The sequence below is a fragment of the Cygnus olor genome, chromosome 20 (genome assembly GCF_009769625.2).
Source record: "Cygnus olor isolate bCygOlo1 chromosome 20, bCygOlo1.pri.v2, whole genome shotgun sequence".
Taxonomy (NCBI): domain Eukaryota; kingdom Metazoa; phylum Chordata; class Aves; order Anseriformes; family Anatidae; genus Cygnus; species Cygnus olor.
Window position 1 is genome coordinate 7,796,421 of NC_049188.1, and position 22,687 is coordinate 7,819,107.

Here is a 22,687-nt window from a genome sequence, read left to right on the forward strand (position 1 = left end):
CGTATTCCAGCTACAGTGCCCAAGCTACCAGGTGTGCTGGTAAGTATGAAAATCTGCTGGGGATACCCCAGAAGACATGAAGGATTCTTTACATGCTACAAACAAGGATTCTTTACATGCTGCAATCAAAAATGTAGCAAGTCAACTCCAAGATGAATGACAATTTAAGTAACAGCTCTTTAAACAAGCTGCAGAATATACTGCCTCCCATTTTTAGGAAACAAGCAGAGACACCACCCCCAAAGCTCGGGACCTCTTCCACCCTTTTTGAAATCTCCGTCCACTCAGTTTTATGCTGCAGAACACTCCAAAGCTAACAGTCGAAGCATACGGACATATGCTATTAGGATGAGTGAATAAAAACAGTGAACATGTTTTCTTTAAGTTGAAAACAACCTGTTGAATTTTCATGACAATTCCACGCATGCAAACCGCTTTTCTTCTTCTGCAAAAGATGTTTAGAATGTATGATAAATTCTTGAGAATTTTAATCTTGTGTAGGTGCACTCCCTCTTTTCACAAGGCTATTGACGTAGAAAATTGCTATTTCTACCCTGCTAGAAATACAGTAAAAAAAAAAAAAAATGGGGGAGAAAGAAAAAGGTTAAGAAATGCCCAAACATCTGAACTTGACCCCTTCTCATACCTTGAAATTTCTACTAGCGTACAACAGTGTTTTATTTCTGAACGTCCACAGCATAAACTTACAATTATGCTATACAGCGTCTGACTCAGATTCTACATGACATGGAAGCATGGTATCCTTTAATTTAGCCAATTACAGAAGTGACAGAAGTCAAGGAGCATTACAGCAGCCCATTCAAGATGTCACATTTACTCTCTATTAGCACGACTTTTCCATCTGCATCAAGGTAGCTCAAAAATGAAAACAGGATTTTACACTTCAAATTTTAATAGAAAGAGGTTTCCATTAAGAGCCTTCCAACTCCTCAAGGTACTTAAGTAATAGCTTTTGGAACACTAAATATTGATTAAGTTAGAAAAGAGTACTTCCAAAGGATTTTTGTTGCCATACCAAAAGATAAATATTACTTAATTGCACGTGCAATCTGCAACCAAAACTTGCTACCAAATCTCAAGATCGCATTTTTACAGTTCATGTTTAAATAACAGTTTCTCTTTCTCCTGTTTCTAGCTACTGTATTTGTAGAATTAGTGCTCTAGCAAATGGGGTCGATCAAATTCAGCTGACAAGACACTCTTCTCCAGGAAATTCTATTTTAATCTCTCTTCTGTAATTTATGAGCTTAAAGAAAAGTTGCTAACAAGTGTTATCAAGGCCTAGGGTATACACAACATTACCATTATACGGGGGATCAGAACAGGACAAACTACGGCTGCATTAACATCTTAGGAAGTTTCTAATCAGCTACCCACTTTCCTCACCAAAAAAAAAAAGTGCTGAGCACATATATTTCAAAGAAAAGTAAATATTTTCAGAGTCTGCTCACCAGTTGTTAAAAATCTAACGTGCAGGAGAAAGAGTCAGTTTCTAGTTTCTCATTTAGTGGATTCAGAGAGTCCCCCAGGAGATGAAATCTTTTCGCTCCTGAGTTTTATCGAGGAACAGCACTTCCTGATCCTGCAGGAACCTTCCCAGCTCTCTTCTGCCAAGGAGGGTCACACTAACACCAGAACTATCCAAAAGAGGCAGGAGAAAGTCCTCCATTCAAAAAATGGAAGTGAGGGATGGAAACATTTCCTTCACTAAAAGTACTGCTGAGCAATGATTTAAACCAAAGAAGGATACAAACCTCACAAGGTTTTCTGGTTTCAAAAACATGTCTTTAGAATACAAGCTATCTACTTTCCTCCTAAAAACACTTAAAACATCTTGTTTTTCTCAGCAACACCAGATTCTCATTCCTGGTTGTCCCAAGACAGCAAATAGTACACAATTACTGTACACCACAGAAAATTTTCATGAGACAACGACCAGAAACCAAGTCTACAGAACTGAATGTTGAAAGCACTTCTCCCCCTCTTAAGGCAAGTGCAGCAGCTCCCACAGCCCAGATATTCACCTTACCCCTTTTGAAGAACCCAAGCCCTGCCATGGGCTAATTCAACTGGTTATGAAACATCAGCTGAAGCATTCAAACTTAACCCGCGAAGCTGTAAGGTGAAACAGAAACCACACTAAGTATCCTCCAATTCATCAGTTCGTAGCATGCAAGAGGCTCCAGAGATGCTACGCAACAGCAGTGATAAGAACTAGACAACCTTCCTCGAGTCATTCTCACTCACCAGTCAGTGACAACAAATCACTGAGGTTTACCTGAATCCACCTAATTCTTCCCATTTCACCCATGATTACAAATAATTATGACGATCTCAAACTACATATATATTATACGCTATGCATAAAGTATTATTTCAAGACAGCAATTTTTAGTGTCTAGGCCTATTCAGATACTGCACAGGATATGCACAATCACCTTCTGGAAGCAAAGTTTATTCTGACATATGTGCAACTGTGATTTATTGGCATTTATGATTAAGTTTGAGATGTTCTACTTCACACAGAACGCACCAACATATAAAAACACAATTCCTCACTGAAGCTTACACAACAGCCTCTCAGTCACAGAAAATGGTGAAGAATGGAAGGGATCTCAAACTATGAATGGTGTAATGAAACTTCAATAGCCTTGGGGAGGGTGTAAAAAACCCCAAAACGTCAAGGTTCTAGATGCACACAAGCTTACTCTTATGAAACCACAGTGAAACATCAGCACCTACAAAATAACTGCTATAGATGGCACGGGTAAGTGACCACTTCTATGTGAAACGGTTTTGGGAATAACATTCCAAGAAAGGTAAATCATGAAGTTACACTTACTACGTAGGAGAATTCACACCTTTCACACAGCCCTTCTCTGATGGCAAAGCATTTTAAATGGCATAACGAGCAGAAACCATAAGTGAAGAATGTGACTCTGAGACAAAACTCTATGGTAAATAACCAAGTAGATATATATCATTTTTAAACTAATTCCTCTAATTTTTCCCCAAAGCCACTATTACTGAGGTGAAGGCCACAGCTGAACTGTAATAACATACTCACCTAGTTCAGAGAACAGCACTTGAACTTGTAATGAACTTACATGGGCTTAATTTTCTAACACTAACAGAGCGGAATCAACAGGTTCATTAGAAGAAAGTGGCAAGTGTATTTCCTAGTAGACTTCCTGCATGAGTTGATTTATATCCCCATTTGTTAGGCACCTTCCTTGAAACACGAAGGTACTTTAATTCATTTAGGAGAGCAGCCACTTCCCAAAGCAGCCCCAGGTTTGCCCAGGATCCCCACCAGGAACTGCCCAGGGAGTGCCTGCACTGCGGGAACTCCATGAGTTGCACCATGGCCGTTTTCAGCTCTCCTCGGGACAAGCAGGCCTCTGACTCCACGACAGCTACAAACAGAATCGACCGAATGTACTTTCCCGGTAAGCCACAGCTAAACGTACGGCACAAGAGGGACAGCTAAAGAGACATTATATTAGTTTAAGCATATTTTGTACTTTGCCTTGTCCTTTTTCATTTACAGGCCTTCTTCCCCTCACTCTTTATGAATGTAATTTTGGTTTTACCCAAGACCAGTCCACGCGCACAGAATTTTTAAGTCCTGGTCAACAGTTTGTCCAGATAATGTCTGCACAAAAATTTCATTCCTGAGGTTTTTTTTTTTTACTGCTGAGAGTTTTGAACAATAGGATTTTTCAGAGGTGGGCGATGCATCTTTGTACCACTACAGTACCTCGATTTTGCAATAGCCTCTGTAATCATGAGCAGGTGATGTCACTGACTTCAAAACCACATAGACCAACATCCTCCTTAAGCCTGAAGAGAAAACTGCATATCAAATCAGTCTGGGAGTGGCAGCATTACACGAGTGGTTTAGATGTGAAGCTATTCAAGGACACAGAAATCTCTCTCAGGATATTGGGAGGAAACTTAGCTGCAAGGTAAGTTCGAGCTTCCTGCACGCACCCCAGCTCACTAAACTCAAGCCCCAGTAGGCCCGGATTGGGGTAAGCATTTAACAGATGGTGGATAAATGCTGAACTGGTACAGAAGAGGAAGGGAACGTCACAAAACATCATTACTAGATGGAGACTCACTGAAGGGTAGAGAAACTCAAACCAAAGACATATTCAGCACATTCCCATCTATTTGCATAATTTAGAAATAGCCTAAAGTAAATATTTACAGAGAGCAGTCTGCACAGGTCAGAATTTTTAGCTGGAACATTTACAGTACAGAGACCAGGTAACACGTTCAGTTAATTGCTTGTCATCTGAAACACCAATTCACATCTGACTGAAGAATACAAATGACTTGAAGAATTCAAGACTGCATCCAGGAAACGTTTGTTTGCATTATGAAACCACTGTCTGGTTAGTAGTCTGTTCTCAAGATTGTACTGTGTTGCACTGCACCTGCATGAGGCATAGATCTGTTCCAACTCAAACAATTATTAAAATCTTAACTTTAAGTAGCTACACACACAAGAACTCTGAACAGTATTTTTGATCACACAGGAAAACCTTCACTGAAACCATTTTGTAGATAAGCACAGAAGAAGAAGAAAAGCATTTCACCAAAACTTTGACCGAGAGCTTTGAAAAAATTAAATGCTACTGTTAAGAACATCATAATACAGACAAAAAAAGATTATATTTTTTCTGATACCGAAATGCAGAAAGGTAACTGGAAAAGTATTAGCAGTAGTTGAAGCAATCAGCTTCCTCTCCCTGCAAGCATCACTTGCTCATGCTGTAACTGAGAAATGAGGCAACTTAGAAGACGCAGTAATAGAACCACAAGAACTGGGGAAGGGGACCAGAGGAGGAAATCGAAAAGAAGCTTTCAAGTCTGTCACTACTTTTACCTCAGTTTTTCAGTTTTCTAGACCCTTCATGATGCAGAACACGTGTGCCCGGAAAGAGTAACTAAAATGAGTGGTTGTACATGTAAAATGTATTCAGAATAAATCAGCAGCAGCATAACATAGAACAGTGAATATACCTCAACTTTGTAGATTTTATTTAAATTTGGAGAGTTACCTTTAATTGGTTTGTACACTTACTAAAAAGCTAGAGAGAACTAACACTTGTGGAAGCAAACATTTGGAATATCCTCTCCATACACTAACAAATGTTCATTTTAACTCTTGGAAAGAAGATCCCAAAAATGGTACCCCTTCCCCTGCATCAGCAACAAGTATTTCAGCAACCTATATCGAACAGGATATTATCAGCAGACAAATCAAACTACATATAAAGCACAAAACAATTTTGTTTCCTAGGCAGCCTATATTCTATCACATGGAAGAGCAATGTCAAGAAAAAATTAACTGTGTTATCACAAGAAGGGTCACTGCAGTTGGCTTGTTTCCTCTGAACTTTTGAGCACGAAGGTCTTTCATCCCCCAACACAAGACACTACATTTCAGCTAACTAGAAATCCCCATCAAACATTACATACTTCCTTTCCAAATGTCAAGGCTGTTTAGTTAATCAGGAATAACAACATTCAGCAGAGTAAAACTCCAGTGCAGAACTGCAACAGATCTGCACGGTCCTTATGCACCATGCCACAACGCTGTGTGTCCACTTATCCAGGCACTTGAGCTGTTCCCTCAGTCATCCTATGTACTACCATAATGTTTCTTTTACAATAGCACCATTTCTCCCTCAAATCATAAAGCCTGAAATAAAGAGCCTTGCCTGAGCTCTAGCAGCTTGTAGCTCTATTATTATACCTAAAAATACTGCACAATACAAGAATACCGCTACAAAAGCGGGTACTCAAACCTAGACACCCCTGTCATTGTAGGAGATTATCCTTTTTATTATTATTATGTTGCACCAATATTTACAGTCATGAACAGGTACAATATTGGTATGTTAAACGTGAAGAAGCGTATTTTGGACAGCAGCAGACTGCTCAGATCACCAACTTCGTTATTTACAAACTTGAGCCTAATAATAAGAGCACACACGTCCATCTGGAACCTGGTCCAACTGCAACTGACTTGATACTGACAGCCTTTTAAGTGCAGAAAAACAAACTTTTTTACCATCGAGTCAGAGTAACTCCAGAAAAGCCCCTGCACTGCGCCCTCCAGCAGCCCGGACGGCAGAAGCTGGGGATGTTTACGGGTCTGAAATGGATAACTCAGTGTCAGCAGCAGCTCCCCACCACTGACAGCCCCAGCGTGGGGCCGCGAGTAGGACATCTCCAGGAACTGATGCACTCCTGCCCAAGCTTCCAAGGGGCTGATTTGGACATATTTTAATTATTACTGGTTTGTTGGTTTAAATCGCACTTCTCCTACCTACAGGAAAGAGATAGGCACCCAACACAGCGATGCTCCACACTTTCTCCCCAAACTTCCCCTCAAGGGCCATCCTTGCCGCCCACCCGCAGCCCCTCCGGACCTCGGGGCGCACAAAGAGTGGGGAAAATAAGGGAAAAAAAAATAAAATAAAATAAAAAAGCACCCGGGGCAGGGGGCACCCCCCACCCCAAGCCACACCTGACCCGCCCACCTCCCCCGCCTCCTCCCTCAGGACCCCCCCGGCTCCAGCGCCCTCCCCTCGGGCCCGAGAGCGGCCCCGTCCCCGGTGAGGAGGAGGAGGAGAAGGAGGAGGAGGAAGGGATGGCCGGGGCCCCCGCCTCTTCCCCCTCCTCCTCCTTCTCCTCCTCCTCACGGCGGAGGCGCTAAAGGCCCCGCTACCCCCCCTCCGGGCCCTGCCAGCCCCGCTCGCCGCCCCGCCAGGCCCCCTGCCCTTACCGACGGCGCGGCGCGGGGGCGGCCCGGCGGCGGGCTCCGGCGGGGCTGGGCGCTCGCAGCCTCTCACCTCAACCTCAGCGCCACCGCCGCCGCCATCTTGCCTCCCCTCCCCCGGCTCGCCGCGCTCCGCCCCGGCCCGCCAGGTCCTGGCAGCTAGCGAGAGAACGGCAGCGCCGCTCCTCGGCGCTTTCTCCCGGCGGAGGGAGACTCGCCCCTTCCTCCCGACGTGCAGCCGGCGTGGCGTCGCTCGGGTGGCGGCAGCTCGCTAGGAACGGGGGGCGGGCCCCGGGGTGAGAGGGCGGGTTGTTATGCTCCTTCCAGGACCCGCTGGCCGGTGCGGCGGCGGGGAAAGGCTCTCGCTCCCCCCCCCCGCCTCCCCCCAGCGCTGAGGGGATCTGAGGGGGGCGGCCGCCATGAGGCGGGAGGCGCTGAGGGGAGCGGGGCAGGGGGTGCTGCTGAGGGGCCCGGAGGCGAAAAAAAGGGCGAAGCGGTTTAAATGAATAAAAATAATAATCACAATTAACGGGAGACGGCCGCCGAGCCCTCAGGCTGCGGCTGAGGGGACGAAGGGGGGCTCCGGAGCTTCGGGACCCTCGGAGTGGGGCTGTGGGATCCAGCCTGAGGGCCCGGAGGGCTCCGGGACCCCCTCCCCCGGGCACCCACGTGATGGGCCTCAGCCCCGAGCGATGGCTGGCTTTGGAAAAACGGGAGAGGTTTAAAATCTTGAATGTCTTGGGTGCTTTTTCCCTTTCCTTGAGTGAGGAAAATGTGGTGCAGGTAGCTGTTTTAATAAGGTTTTTAAATCCTCGCGACGTTTTATCTGCAAATGTGTAATTCTGGATGCGTTGGGATCACAAATGGTTCTCTTATCAGGTTTACAATGGGAAAAATACCATTACACGAGATTAAATCATCCCACTGAGAAAATGTTTTTGTATCGTTACAGCTTCAACTAAATACCAGAAGTCATACCCTACACGTGGGATGTGCGTCCGCACAGTTATTTGCTCAGAGTAATAAAGCAGGGGCTCACCCTGTGGCAAACAGGTGACTTTTACTTATAAAACATAGATTTTATGAAGTCTGTCGTTAGTACCAGAGCTGAGTTCCACTCTGCTAAGTGCTACGTTAGTATGACATGAGGCGTCCCCAAGGCGAAGTGGTTGCAGTCTTTGATCCCAATACACAGGATGACTGCCTCAATTCACTTTAACGATATAGATATCCAAATAGAAGCATGAGGGCAAGTCAGGCAAGCATCTTGAGAGGTTTTAGGTGTTCTTCAGATGCTGAATTCTGCTAAATTGCTTTCCCATTTGACTCTTTGAACCTGACCTGCTGCCACGCTCCATGGCTGAGGTAATGTGCTTGTCTTCCATGTTGCCTATTTGTCTTCAACAGCAAAGCTTCCAAGCCACCGTGTATGACTGCCTTTTGCATATTTATTTTACTACTTCCTGCCTTCTTTTGCTCTGTAACCTTCTCCAGCGGTTGACTTCACTTCTGAGACATATCCAAACATTTTTTTCCCTTGTAGCTGCGCTCAGGATAGCCGACAGATTTGCAGACAGCAGAAAGTGTCTCTGAAGATGTGCTCCTTGTGCCCTGCTTCTGAGCTTTCGCTTGTGCGTCTTCTGCAGCCGCACACCACAGGGACAGAAGGTACACGCAGCACAGCCTGAGTTTGTCACTGCTGCTTATTACTCGTTAACGTCCACATAGGATCAGGCAGGGCTGGCTGGCCTCTTTCTCCTTGGCTTCCCACACTAACGGGCCTGGCCCCTATTATAGCCCCTCCTGAGGGGTCCTGTCCCCGGCTGGACCAAGCCGGGGTGCCCCCTGAGCTCTCGTTTCCCTGGCCAGCCCTGGAGCTGAGCAGCCGGTGCGCGGCCCCGCCCGGAGGCGGGACAGAGATGGGCGGGGAGGAGGAGGAGGAGGTGGAGGCGGGGGGGACCTTTGGTGCCGCGGAACCTTCGTGCGGGCCCTCGCGGGTCCGCCGGGGGAGCAGCGTGAGACGCCGGTCGCTATGGCAGCGGGGTGGTGGGGCTGGGGGCTGCCGGTGCTGGTCCTGGTGCTGGTCCTGGTCCTGGTCCTGGTGCTGCTCGGGGGCGCCCGCCGCCTGCGCAGCCATTTCGCGGCCGCCCCGAGGGGAAGCGCGGCGGGGGAGGCCGCTGGCGCCCGCGCCTTGGTGCTGACGGCGCACCCTGATGACGAGGCCATGTTCTTCGCCCCCACGCTGCTCGCCTTGGGCAGGGCCGGCGGCCGCCCCGCGGTGCTGTGCTGCTCCGCAGGTGAGGGGACGGGGGGACGCGGCGGGGACAGCCGGCTGCCCCCCCTCCACCTTCCCCCTTTAGGTGTCGGCCCGGCCGTGACGTCAGCGCGGGGCTGTAAGGGCTGTGACGTCATCGTGGTGCCCCCCCGCGTGACGTCATTGCTGTGTTGACCCTCTCGGCCTCCGTTGCAATGGCAGCAGGCGGCTGCTGGGGAAGAACTGTGCAGCAAAGGCCCTGCCGTGCCTCTCGTCTTGGGGTTTGGGCACTATTCTGGGCTGTGGCATGGCGTCCTGTCCTGCCACCCCTTGGAGTGACCATGTGTACGTGTCTGCGGCCAAAATGCTGCTTCCTGCAGCGTTTTAGTAGCTTGAGAAGTGTTAAAATCCCCTTACGTATCCAAATCATTATGGTTCCGCAGTCAAATCTCATGCTGCAGCAGTGACACACTTTCAAATTGCATGGAAATGTCATTAAGTTGTATAAAAGCATTGTTTTATTCTTTGCATCATGTAATTCTGTGGTCTCGTAGAGGACTTGCTTTAGGTGATCCGGTTTTAACACACCGTAACGATACATTCACAGTAACACATCTAAAGATACCAGTTGCATATCAGTCTAATCAGAGAAGAACAGCCCCAAAGAGAAGCTGAGGTCATGCTGTCCATCAGCTGGCTCAAAGGCAGCCTCAGTGATGTCCTCGTTTCTTGGAGAGGAATGTTCTCCAGTACCTCCAGGGAGGTTCCTTAGTCTGTGTGGTCTGTTTCAGTGCTACCTTAGCTTTTCTTCAAATCACTTTCTCCTGAATCATTGGAGTGATTTAAGCTTGTTTATTTGTTCGATCTGCCGTGAATGTGGCAATCAGAGTATCCCTCCATAGCAGCTTCCGACTTTTTTTTTTAAGGCTGTTATCTGCCTTTCCTGTCTTATCTTCTCTAGACTAAACAACACAATTTCTTTCAATCTTCCTCATAAATCCCGTTTTCTGAACTTCTGGTCATTCTCGTTGCTCTCCTTTGGACTCTCTTCCAGTTGGCTCACATCTTTTTTTGAAGCACAGTAACCAAAGAGTCAAATTGTTAGTCCCACTGAGGCTCGTCTGGGGCTGAATTGAATGGAGGGTTTCTCAGAGGACAAATATCACAAGGGACTTTCACAGTGCTTGACACCGTTGTCTTGTGTTCTTCTCATAATCTACTAAAAATCAAGATTACCTTTTTTTAATGTACAACTGATACTTAGTTATTCTTCTGATGAATTCAAGGTTGTGCTGTTGTGCCTGATGCAACGCTACTGTTCTGCATTTCATTATGATTACCTCGTTCAGTTTTTTGGGTATGGGAAGCAACCGCATCTTAAATGATCTTTCAGACCCATACTGCTGTACCAGAATTCATAAGTCTGTGGTGAAAGCTAAAGATAACTTTATGTTTGTTGGGAGGAGTATCTTAGGCTACAAACATTTCCTTCTCACAGTGACGGCGACTTGTATTTGGGAAAAGGGACCTCTAGTTTGGAAAGCTCCAGCTTGTTCACTGCCAACTCTTGTTCTTTGTTCCCCCACCTTTCTGTCGTAACAGACTGTCGTGGTGAGAAGACCAAGATTAAGGTATTGCTGAACTCTGATGTTGCAATGAATTTACTGATCGCTGTATCCCTCCTATTCAAGATTTAGTGCAGAGCAGAGCACGCTTTCAGTCCTCTTTGCTGAGGTACAAAACTCCGTGGATCCTGTTTGGATTTTTCAGAGCTATGAAGAGATTATTGACGTGCAACTCTGCCGTTGCAGTTTTCAGGACTAAAACATTGCTGCAATTAGAAAACTTTCCAAAGAAGTATTGTGCTTCTGCTTATTTTATTCAGATTCTCTTTTTTATTGTTCTTTATGGCACTCTCGATTCAGTGACATGAAACATTAAGCATGTTTGACACTGTCTTCTATTGCATGGCTTGCATGCCTTCGTAATGGAACTAGCAGCCCATATAGGAAAATGCATTCACTGAGCTAACAGCTTTTCTTGTGCCTCTTAATAGTCTTTTGGGTGATTCAGATGGCTCATCCTGTCATTGTTTGTATGATTGATGATGACAAGTGAGTTGATCAAAGACTCTGTAAATTGTGACACTGAAACACAATCATTACTTAGGATCCGTTGTAATGCAGTTCTCAGATATCAATCAAAATGCCTTAGAAATGAATCAGAGTTACAGGCCTGTGAAAGAAAACAGTCTTCTCCACACTGAGTAATCTTTGATTGAACTAATAACTGTATAAATGTGCTTTGCTCTCTGTAGTAGCTGACTCTCTATTGTGAGTGCTCCGTGGATGAGGTCCAGCGGCATCAGCTATTCAGCTGGTTTTGCTCTCAATAGCTGCCCATTTTTTCTTGTTAGCGTTATATATTCGTAACGTCCTAACACATTTATCAAACTGTGGAACACGGATCTGTTTGTTTGAGTTCAGTGAAAGTTAGGTATTTTGAGAACAGTGGTACCATTTGGATAAAATATTACGTGCAGTCTGTTACTACACTGCATTGCAGCATAAGATACATTATCTTAAAACACGAGTGTCATTAAAGGCCGTGAAAGAAATCAGTCTAAAATAAGCCCTGCAGGACTCATGTAATTCATCCAGGGAAGGTGCACACTTAAATTAACTCTGCTCAGCTGGAACTTGTGATCCAAGCTGCCTGCTGCAGACCAAGCTGATGTGTTCTTCAGCAAACCCACAGATAATCATTGTCATAGTTTCGTAAAATCATTCACTCCCAGTCTGCAAGAAGAGGTTTTTTTGTTTGTTTGTTTTTCTGGTTATTTTTCACCTCTTTGCATATTATACAAAGCTTGCTAGCGAGTGCTCAGATTGCAACACTGCTATAGAGAAATGCTAGATTTAGATGACTCACACCCACAACAATAAAAAAAGTTCTAGTGTAATTCAAGACAGCTGACTACAGACTTGAATCATACATTAATACTCTGCTGTATATTTCCATTTTTTTTTACTTCAAAGTTAAAATTGGTTTGCAAGTATTGCTTTGCATGGGGTAACATTCTGGAAGGGGCCTTTGCAGCTCTGGCATGGACTTTGCATGGCTGATACAAAGAAAAGGGAAGGTAATGTGAGGGCAGGATGAGAAGAAAAGAATTCAGAGAAAAAGGAGGCAGTGTTTTAAGTGTTTCCCTACTAGTTGTTGGTCTGAGGATATCTATTATTATGTTGTAACTTTTCCAAAGTGCTTTATCTCAATTAAATTTAGTCTTTTTTTTTTTTTTTTTTTTGGTTCTATAAGTTCTTTGCAATCATAGCTTCTGCCAGAATTTCCTCTGTGAATGATGCAGATTTCTGAGAAATCCTTATCTCAAAACAGATTTTTATGATGGAATTACTTATTTCCTAAAATCCTTTATTTTCATCACCGTCTTCTGTTGTGATGTCTTAGTGTTATATGACAACTTCTATTTATTAGCAGTGGTCCAGGATATACTATAAACTTTAGTCACTTAAAGAATACACCTCGGGACAGTTCTTTTCCAAGGACTTTGGACTTGCTGTTCAACTTGGCTCTGCGGGCTTGTGCTGTTAAGGGTACAGGAGGGAGTTCATGGCACCATCTCTAATGGTGAAGGAGGAGTGACTCTTTGGCTCATCCTGAGAAGGTTAATTATTACTGATTTGTTGTGAATAAACCTGTCTTTAAAGTGGACTAAGGCCCAATGACCTCTTTCACAGAGACAACCTGGAAATTTGCCAGTGATAACAACTTTTAGTCACCTCACTAGAAAGGACGTTTCTCCCGTGTTTATGAAAAGATCTTGCTCAATTCTTTTGTAGTATACTGGTGACTTGCGTTCAAATGTGTAAACAGTCCATGTATACTCCGTTAGAAGATTCCTTGTTTTGTCACAAAGTATAGCTAGCCTTTGGAATTCATCAAAAGAGCTATTAAATATTGCTGAAAATTAACAATACTCAGAAGAGGATTAGGTATGTACAAAAATAAAACAGCCCAAATTAAAAAAAAAAAAAAGAAGAGAAGAAGAGCTAGAAGTTTTGATGTTTCAAGGAATAAGATACCACTAATCAAACAGGTGGTTGGAAGCAGTTGCCTAAGCTGATTATTCCAGAGTTGTTTTTTGGAAGATCTCCCATGTCTTTAGCAGAAGCATGACTTTGGCCTCTACTAGAAGGAAGATACTGGGCTTCTTGTACAACTGATCTGATTAGACATGGCAGCTTCTGATGCCTTTGCCAAACAAGCTCATGTAGTAAAGGTTGGCAGAAGTTTGCCTCAGCATTTTTGCCTGAATTGAGCTGGGTTTTACTTAGCAAAGTTTATGGAGTTTCTCCTCTTCAATGATGCCGTTCCTGAAATTATGCCCTTTTATTTAATGTAATGCTCATGCTTACTGTTTTGAGGTGACCTAAACTAAACTAGACGATGTTGCTGTTTGTTATTTTCAGGAAACTACTACAATCAAGGAGAGATTCGTAAGAAAGAACTGGAACAGAGTTGTTCTCTTTTGGGAATTCCTGCTTCCAATGTAACAGTTGTTGATCACAGGTAAGAAGTTTTCATTTTTAGCATAATTTAGTTGCAGCTTTTAAATAAGGGGTGGAGTTCGCTTTAACGTTCCATGAAAGCTTACTGTATCGTTCTATAAAGTTCCAAGGAATCTGAAAAAAAGACCATATAATAAATTTTTGTCAACTCTTAACTTCAGGAAATCTAATTAATAGAGAAGACGATTCAAGTGTGTAATGCGGATTGGTGTTCTTCGGGTAAACTGTGTTGATACAGCACTTTGATTAATGATAGCCCTAGTTGTAGGGGTCTGGCAAGGTCTGTTTGGGCAATATGGTCACATTATGTTACAGTTTTCGCATTGTTATCAAAGACGCTTACAGAGAAGTCTTCTCTGCATTGCCAGTGGCTGAAAATAAAACTGTTCAGAGGATTGGCACTATCATTAGGTTGCACTTATTCTCTCACGTGATTATAATGTAGTTACAGATAACTTATGCTTAAGTCTGAATTCCATGATAAGATAACAATATAAACAGATCTGCTGTCGTGCTGACTATAAAACAATACAGTGCCCTGTGTATTTTTGATAGCCACCACTCTAACAGAGCAGTTTTTCAAAAGTAGTCCTGTCCAGTCAAAGAAGCCACTCTGACAGCAGAAACTTCTCTGTGTGTGCTTTTTGGGGAGACACAACTGGTTGTTTCAATTGTAAACAGCTATCATAAAATCCATAAAGAACATTTTTGGTTATGAAGAAGTAACTTTAATAGAAACAGACTGATTTAAAGCCATGCCAACTAGAAAAGTCAGAGTTGAAAAAAATCTGGCTCCAGGCAGGCCTTTTTCCCATGAACATATTTTCCCTTGAGCTAAGGCAACAGAAACCACAGTCCAGAATATGAATCCTCTTGAGTTCTTTGCTTTTTTTAGCTTTAGGTTTCTCTCCAAGTTTTCAGCTCACTTAGGAAAACAGCATAGGAGTTGTTTTTCCTTTGGAACGAAAAGAGATGTTTCCGCTCACTTCTCATGAACTGGCTTTGGATAACTTCATGTTTTGTAGTGCAATCATATGACAATGCCCAGAACTTTTCTGGGGGAATAAGGAGAAAAGCCGCTAAGCTTTGCTAAGCATAAAGTTTGCTAAATGAACTGTCTTTTGAAATTTCCACGGTGCCCAGCAGCCTACTGGCGTTTCATCCTCTAATGCAATGTGAGGTTGGTTAGTATGTGATGCAGGTTTCCCGATACTGCTCAATCATCCCCCAATGTACACAGTCCAGCGGGCTGCTTTCTGCAAGTAATACCAGAGAAATAGCTTGGATCATGCCTCCTTATTACTTTCATTGCTACTGTGATGCACATCTGTGAAAACAGTGACCGATACGTAATTTCTACCAGCGGATGCAGTGCTTGAAAAGACAGATGCATGCCATTTCCCAGAGCTTTTGGACATGGGACTAGGACGTAAAATACTGTTCTGAAAAAACAGTTTAGATTTGAGGCCTTTATCTCAGATGGTAGATTGCTGTGAGATAACCATCAAATCATCTAACTTTGTTGTGCATTCAGGGAGTCAGCTGAAGTTCTTGCTGAATTTTGCTCAGAGCTTGTTTATACAGAGCAGCTAAGTGTGTTTACAGTGCGTTATATGCTCTGCAATAGCTCATCTTTTGGGCACGCTTTATGAAAAAACAGCTGTGGATCAGGTATTAGCAAAATGGTAGAAGATCAGGAATGATTTTGAGATGACACTGAATTTTTGAAGTAGCTGTATTTTCCAGTAGTTTAGACAAAGCACTGGGACTCAAGGTTCTTTAAACTTACTCAGAGTTCCTGGTTTTCTTAAGGTCAGTAGCTTTCTATACCTCTGCTTCCCCTTCTCTAATTTACACAATATGCAAAAATATTTGCCAATATGGCATGATGTGAAACTTGGTAAATTAATGTTGTCTACCACTAGGTTTCCACAGAAATTCATGTCGAGGGAATATGGTTGAGAGGGCCGTTCCTCTTCAGCGTTTTGTCTTCTATAGGCACTCTTTAAAATCAGACCCCTTTGTTTTTTTTTTTGTTCTCATCCTATCTCTGCAGAAGATAATGTTCCATAAATGAAAAGCACTAGCACAATGCTTAAGGACTGTAGCTGGCATGCTGCCATCTAACATTTCTTATGCAAACACTGCATGCTTTACATTATCCAAGCTGCAGACTTGTATTTTGGTAAGGAAAGCCCAAAGGATTGCTAGGTCTGGATCTGCTCCAGCCATTGTAGTGTGGAGCTGAGTCATGCTGCTTCCTCTTTCTTTGCATAATCTACAAGTGAGTGAGTAGAATTTTCAAGATGTAAAAGGGGAAATCTGTCTGAAAGGCAAGGTGATTGACTTGCTCTGTAATCTCACTTGGCCAGGCAGGTATAAAATCAACATGACATTTTGAGTTGTGTGTGAACTTGTAAAGAGAAGCTTCAGTCAGTCAATCTGTGATGCAATCTGTGTTAAAGACCAAAGCCTTATTAAGCAGTCCTTTGCCTTAAACAATGACTCTCTCAAGTATAGCCGGGATTCCTAGGTCAGGGCTAGTTCAGTCTCTATCAGACAACTACTTTGCACTGATTCTTCAGTGTGTATTTGATGTAGTTACTATATTTGTTCCCTCAGTTAAAGACAAGTAAAATCTGCACAAATATAGTCACAAACCGTACCCACATTTCAACCCTAGATAATGGAGGCCCGTGTGAATCTCATGTAGAAAAGTCCTTTTGTTGTAGTGGGCATATCTAGGAGCATAAAGGGACATGCATGACCGTGTAGCATGCGGTTATTGTAGACGAGCAGATTGATGTGCAGCCAGCCTGTTTTGGACTATTTTAGTTTAGAGCACTGGGCTCTTCCTACTTGTGAATAGTACAGGTCAGACACCACACTTGCAGAGATGTTTCCTGAGCTGGCGTGTAGTTATCATAGCACCAGCACTACACCAAGTGAAGAGCTGATTTTGCAGGAGAAAAGTTTTACAGCCCACTTTCTGTTACCATTCCCACAGTACGCTTAATAAATGGAGCAGCCCAGCTCAGAACTAGGACCTGCACTGTACAGAGTTAATTTCTGGACTGCCGCAATTATTTCTGGTGCTGGATGAGGGAAGAGTAGCAAGGGAGTGAGGTTTGAAAAAATGTAAGAGAAAAGTCACTTCATTAATGATAGAAATGGCAGTGTAAACTCTGTGCTTTTGGCACATTTTGATCATTTTATGTGTTGCAAGAACGGACCTTCTTGTGGCTATAAAAATGGAAGATTGATGGCTTTATCTTACAGTGGCATGGTACTAATTTGATTTTCACAGAAACTGCTGTAGTTCTGCAGATTTGCAGTGAAGGTAAAGTGAATATAGCTAAAATAGGAAAGGTAAATAATTCTAATTATTCTAATTAGAATGATAATTCTATTACAAACACAAAGACTAACTCAACTGGCAAATCTGCTACCATGATACGTCTAAAATAGTAGGCAGCTCCAGTGCTGGACATTTCTGTGGTTGCAGAAGGATCCAATTTATGAAGCATTTGACTGTACCGCAAACAAAAAAGGGACAGCTAAGTTTTGCCAAAAGTTCTGTCGTTCTTTCGGCATGTTTTAGGCTTTGCTGCCAGCTGTGGTTTAAAGTTTAAATTGCTCTGGTAATACAGGAGCAAATGATCTGCGTGAAGGACATGAGTATTTGTTGAGCAGAGCAGAACTCCTTCCATCTTTAGGAGAACAAGTCTGAGTAAGTGATCTTACTGTGAGATGTGGGGCAAAGACAAGGTTCAGCTTAGCAAGAAGAGAGCTTCCACAAGTAAAAAGCAAGTCCTCATTTACCTTAAAACACACAGATGCTTTGTCTTCCTTTCTTTTACTTTAGAATATGCAGGAAGGAATGATTCAGTAACAAAGTGAGGATAAAAATGTTTACATAAGGGCTGATTTGGGTGCTGTTCTTTGATGTGGCACTCCCGCATGCTTTCATGGTTGTTGCTCTGCCTGGTCTTGAGAACACAGTGAAAAGAAAATGCTCTAGTCTCCAAAACCATTTATTAGGTCACAAGTCATTGCAATGGTTTTGGACTTGAAAGTCTGTTTTGTAGGGAGTTCGCTTCTGGTTGAGAAAGCCAGAACAGATGAGATTGGAGGAAAAAAAATCACACGACTTGATGAACAATTACATGAACAATTTTAATTGAGATTATATGGTTGCATCAAAAAAGTTCCTTTGAACGTTTTGTTAAAATCCAGCCCAAGGATAGGCTGGACATGTTCCAGTTTGACTGAGGTCTCTTTGATTTGCAGTACTCAGCATTTTGCAGGTGATGTTCAGTGCCTTAGATATCATGCCCTTCCTTTACAGGCTCAATGGGCAGCTTCCTCTGCTCACATCCTGAAAACGCTGTCTTTGGTAAATGGAATTTTAAGGACTTTGAGAACTACAGTTTGAATTACTGTAATCTAAGCAAGCTTTTTTTTTTTTTTTTTTCTAAACAGTCACAAAGAGCAGTTGTGCATAATCCCCTGCTCATTTCAGTTGTGTAGAGCAAAGGGTTTTGATCTGTGAGTTAAAATGCAATTTAGACCTTCTGGATCCAGTATGACAGTGTGCTTCTCGCTTTTACCTTCCTAACAAGGATACTAATATGGTGTTTTGAAACTGGATTTCTTTGTAAGCTCTTGTTCACAAGTAAATCTTGATTCATCCTAACAAAGTCTTGCTAATCATAGACATACCTCTTTTTTAGCCCACACCCACTGACTGCCAAATTTTAATGTTATCAGTTATATGGTTCACAGGTCAGACTGCCTTTCTGAATTCATTGCTTTTCTAGGGTAGGCTCGCAGATAACAGAGTATAAGGAGATGTAATACAACACAGAAATACATTATCATTTAGCCCAGTCAGTAGTACTTACAGTTTTCCAGTTCGCAAAATACTACTGAGAAGGGTTTTGTCTTGCTATGAAAATTCCAACTTTGAAAACAGAAACAAACTTGCCTTTAACGCACTCTTTGCTATAATCTTCTAGTACATTTGTTTTCTTTGCATGCAAACTACCAAGTACCTCTGAAAGTCCAGTAAATTCACAGTCATTGATTCTGTGTCTGTGCTTAGTACAATAATAAAAGAAAGGAAGAATTGGTTATTTGAAAGTCCTAAGTATATGTCAGCTATGGGACTTTCATATAATACCCGTTATTTCCGTAAAGCCGTAGGTTCTCCAAAGATAGCAAAAATACTGTGAGCACAAACATCATCTATATGATAGATTTTAATTCAGTGATGGCAGCACTGGGGCTGGCAGCATAGAAAGGTGGCCTATCAGGAGTAGTTTTATTGCATTAGCTTTTCATGAGCAGTTAAAGTTCGTGAAATACAACGATTTTGATACATATCTGTAAGTAATTAATCTGAATAGATGCTCCTGAGCTAGCAAGCTCTCTCTCCTTGTATATGGAAAACATTAGCATCTAATTGATCTAATATGAAGAGTTAGTTAAGCTCCCATTAACGCTGGGCACATCTGCCAATGCTCTGGCTGTCTTCCAGTCTGTAATGTTGCATGTAAACAGGAGATGTTTTTTAAGCTGTTTTCACTTTCTGAAAAGAACAAGTGAAAAGAAATCCAAAATTATTCTTTTTTTTTTCCTAATATCTGTTTTGGGTTAATGGAAAGATAAGCATCAGAAATTTTACTGCAGCTTTTGAACCTTTTGTGCACATTTGTACTGGACAGAAAGTAAAACTGACCATTTGTATCTTTAATATGACAGAAAATATTTGGCCTGTGTTTGCACTGCAAAGAAAATAATAGCTGGGATTTGTGTAAACTGGAAAATTTTCCACTCACAGTACAAAGACTTACTGCAAGTAATGTTAGATCTATTTCTGAGTTTCCATGGAAATTGCATTGCATACACTTTTTATTATTATTATTTCACTTAAGTCCAAAAGGGCTCTAGTTAGACAATGCTCTGGAGAGAGGACATTTTCCCATGCAGATTCACAGGCTAACTGCAAGTTTTGAGACAGCAGAGAAGCTATTTTTTGTTATTTTTTAATATAATTATTCTTTGTAGGTGGTCTTTTTTTTTTTTCCATACAAGGTAAATAGGCTTATACTGTACTTCCTCACGTTTAACTTGCAACAAACTTCCTTCCCCAAGCTCTCCATGTCAGAGACGTGTCTGTAAGGTCATGGGAAAAATATATCCTTAAATAAATAGTGTATGTATCTGACTGTGACAATAAGAAAGATATAAAAACAGTTGGACCCTTCGGAGAATGAAATACATAATTGAAAACCTTTGGATTAGAATTCAAAAGCATGCATATAGACAGTTAAGGAGTAGGTCCAATTGATCCAGTTTGGTTTTGCTGTACTTAGGTTGTTCTTTGATGGTTTTATGGATTTGAATGCAACATGCTGAGTGCATGTGAGCTGAATACGTGAGCTGTGTAGTGAGAGTACGTACTGCAATTATGAAAGCTTGCCTGAAAACTGAGGGCACCAGGAGAAGTTCAACAACAAAATCCTGGCTGCTAAGCCTGGTGGGAAAACCATCAGTGATTTCATACCAGTTTCTAACTCACTCATATGCAGACCTCTGGCATCTTGCTGAATGTATCTGAGATTTTTCTTTTAAATGCATTTATTTTACTTACATGTTTCTAATCAGAAAGTTTATATTATTTCCTGATGTTTCTTCTTTCCCGGTTCTTGTACGTTGTGCTTTGGGACCAGTGTTTAATAGCTTTTATTCTGCTACAGTAATTGTGGTAATTAGTTGCATTTTGTTTTCCTATGTTCCTCCTGGTATTATACTTTGACATTTTATTTTATTGCTAATTCTAAAGCACTGAGTTATGTGCTGATTGCAATTGCTGTGGTGCAATTTTTCTAGTAGCGCTGCGTATTTCATTAGTGAGTGACGGGATTCCCTTGTTCTTATCCATCTCAGCCATGCCATAAAGTTCTTCATTTTTTTGCAGAGTTTTCTCTAATTAAGAATGACGTCAGGGGGAACAGAAAATCTTAGATGAAAATTGGTTGCACATTCAGTGTGTGTTACATTGAAATCAATCTGCATTTTCTGAATGAAGCATACCCATAATCATCCTGAATACAAATGCTTTTTACTGATATTTTAGGTCATCAGAACACTTTATGCAAAGGCTTACATCGAAATCTGCTTTCAGGCTTCTGCTATTGTAAGTGTTGCTCTGTGCAATAATTTAAGAGGAAATTCTTCTGGGGATTGAAATTCTGAAATTGAATTCTGGAAATTCTTCTGTCTGCCCTCTAGGAAAGCTGCTTTCTGAAACAAAGGCTTGTATTGCAGTAAGTAGGTTTAGCTATTTTGATGTAAGTAAGCCATTTTCCTCAATAAGGAAAATTGCCCTTTTTGCTTCCCGGAGGCTTCTGTGAATCAGGTCCTTTCTCAGCGTTCTAGCACAAATAACTTTCTTGCTGTACAAAAAGGGGGAAGGGTCTGTGGTGAAAGGGGAAATGATCTTTTCAATGCTAAAGGGACGTGTCCCCCAGCTTACCTCTGTAGAGCAATGAGCAGTAGTCCATCTCCAAGGGCTATGAATAAATGCTGGGGGAAGTGAAGAAGTACTGATTAGGTATGTGTCCTTACGGAAATCTAATCAAAATACACTGAGATCAAAAACTTTCGAGATTTATACTTTTAACGCTCAAGATTATTTTAGCAGAATAGACTTCAATACTTATCCTAAAACATGAAATATGAGAATAGGGATCCCAGTCATCCCACTAAACTGATGCAATCTTGATTCGACTCAAAAACCATCAGCACTGGTACATTGATAGTAAGAAAATAAAATAAATTAGGCTGTGTATAATGACAGTGTTTCAGAAGTCTGGCAAAACTGGCTAGGGCTGAAGACAGGGAAATGCACTAGGACAGGACAATCCACTAGAAATCATTTTTTTGTTCTCACATATTTTGTACCCTCAGAAATGCCTTTTACTATTCTCTCATTCATGGCTTTTAGAAGTGCTCCACATATGTTAAAGACAGGCATCTTCTTTGGAGCAAAGATAACGTCAGCGACCCATTCTGCATTTGCTGGTGGTTCACATCCTGAGCTGATGTCTCCTGCTAGCACAGATGTGCCGACTGGAGCGATTTTGTAACTAGACCACTTGTGTCCATGCAGAAAGAAGTGTCTTTGGGTGTTCTGGTTTCCAGTATAAAATGTAAGGTTTTCAGAGTTAAATATTTGGAGTGGACTTTCTTTATGATGCTAGTAAACTACCAATTTAGAAAGATACAGTCATGAGATTATTTTTTTAACAGTTATGCCCAAGTGTTGCCTTTTAAGCATGACAAAGTATAACAAGCTAATTATTTTGCCAGTGGAACAATGCAGCATGTTCTGCTAACAGACACTCTGGGGGACTAATGGAGAATGACAGGCGTTTCCTCCCTGCCCCTGGAAGGTTCACTGCTTTGGTAATCCATACTGCGATGCCCAGCAGCATCTCTGCTAGTCGCTCATTTTAACCTAGAGCTGCAAATGCCTTGCTGATAATTAGAGGCAGGCTGGGGTCTTTTATCAGAGAAGAGAAAATGGTTAACTCTTTTCCTTAAAGAGTAGCAGTTACACCAAGTAGTCACAGTAAGTTAATTAAAGGGAGGAACAAGCAAAAAATTCTAGCACGGATTGAACTTAAGCTTTTGAATCTCTGCATTCCACCCAGCTTACTCAGGGAAAATGTATTCTGATTTATACTGGGAACACTCTTAAAAGCCTTCTTACAATAATGGACTGGGCGTTAACGCCTTGTTCACAAGAATTGTGTGGTTTCTTTCTGTGTTCTTATAATCTTAATTTAATTGTAGCTAAAGTACAAAACGCTGAGTGCCTCAGTTGAAACAGGGCTGTGAGATCTGAGGCTATGACATGGTTTGGAAACATGCAGTTGCATTTGCAATGGACATGCATTTTCTGACTGTAAGATAGTTACTGTGCAGGAAAACAGAGGAAGGGGATTTGCAGCCTCTCTT

At 42.2% G+C, this 22,687-nt stretch overlaps 2 protein-coding genes across 17 annotated transcripts in view; one reads left to right on the plus strand and one right to left on the minus strand.

Annotated features, from left to right (window-relative positions):
* Window positions 1-7,072, minus strand: part of NCOR1 (nuclear receptor corepressor 1) — a 66,571-nt gene extending 59,499 nt beyond the window's left edge. For 3 of the 8 annotated variants that reach the window (XM_040532761.1, XM_040532754.1, XM_040532757.1), the window contains exon 1: window positions 6,824-7,070. The gene's annotated coding sequence lies outside the window, so the exon portion shown is untranslated. Of the gene's footprint in view, window positions 1-6,106; window positions 6,192-6,823 lie in introns of those variants that run through there. The other 5 variants (XM_040532763.1, XM_040532762.1, XM_040532760.1 and 2 more) reach the window with 5 other exon arrangements.
* Window positions 7,073-7,146: 74 nt separating this feature from the next.
* The window catches only part of PIGL (phosphatidylinositol glycan anchor biosynthesis class L), a 70,086-nt gene continuing 54,545 nt past the window's right edge, over window positions 7,147-22,687 (plus strand). For 2 of the 9 annotated variants that reach the window (XR_005814040.1, XM_040532836.1), the window contains exons 1-4: window positions 7,160-7,600; window positions 7,770-7,870; window positions 8,361-8,485; window positions 13,562-13,661. Coding sequence is in view for 7 of the 9 variants with exons in the window: in XM_040532836.1 (XP_040388770.1) it covers window positions 7,490-7,600; window positions 7,770-7,870; window positions 8,361-8,485; window positions 13,562-13,661 (437 nt within the window). In the remaining 2 variants the exon portion in view is untranslated. The other 7 variants (XM_040532832.1, XM_040532834.1, XM_040532835.1 and 4 more) reach the window with 7 other exon arrangements.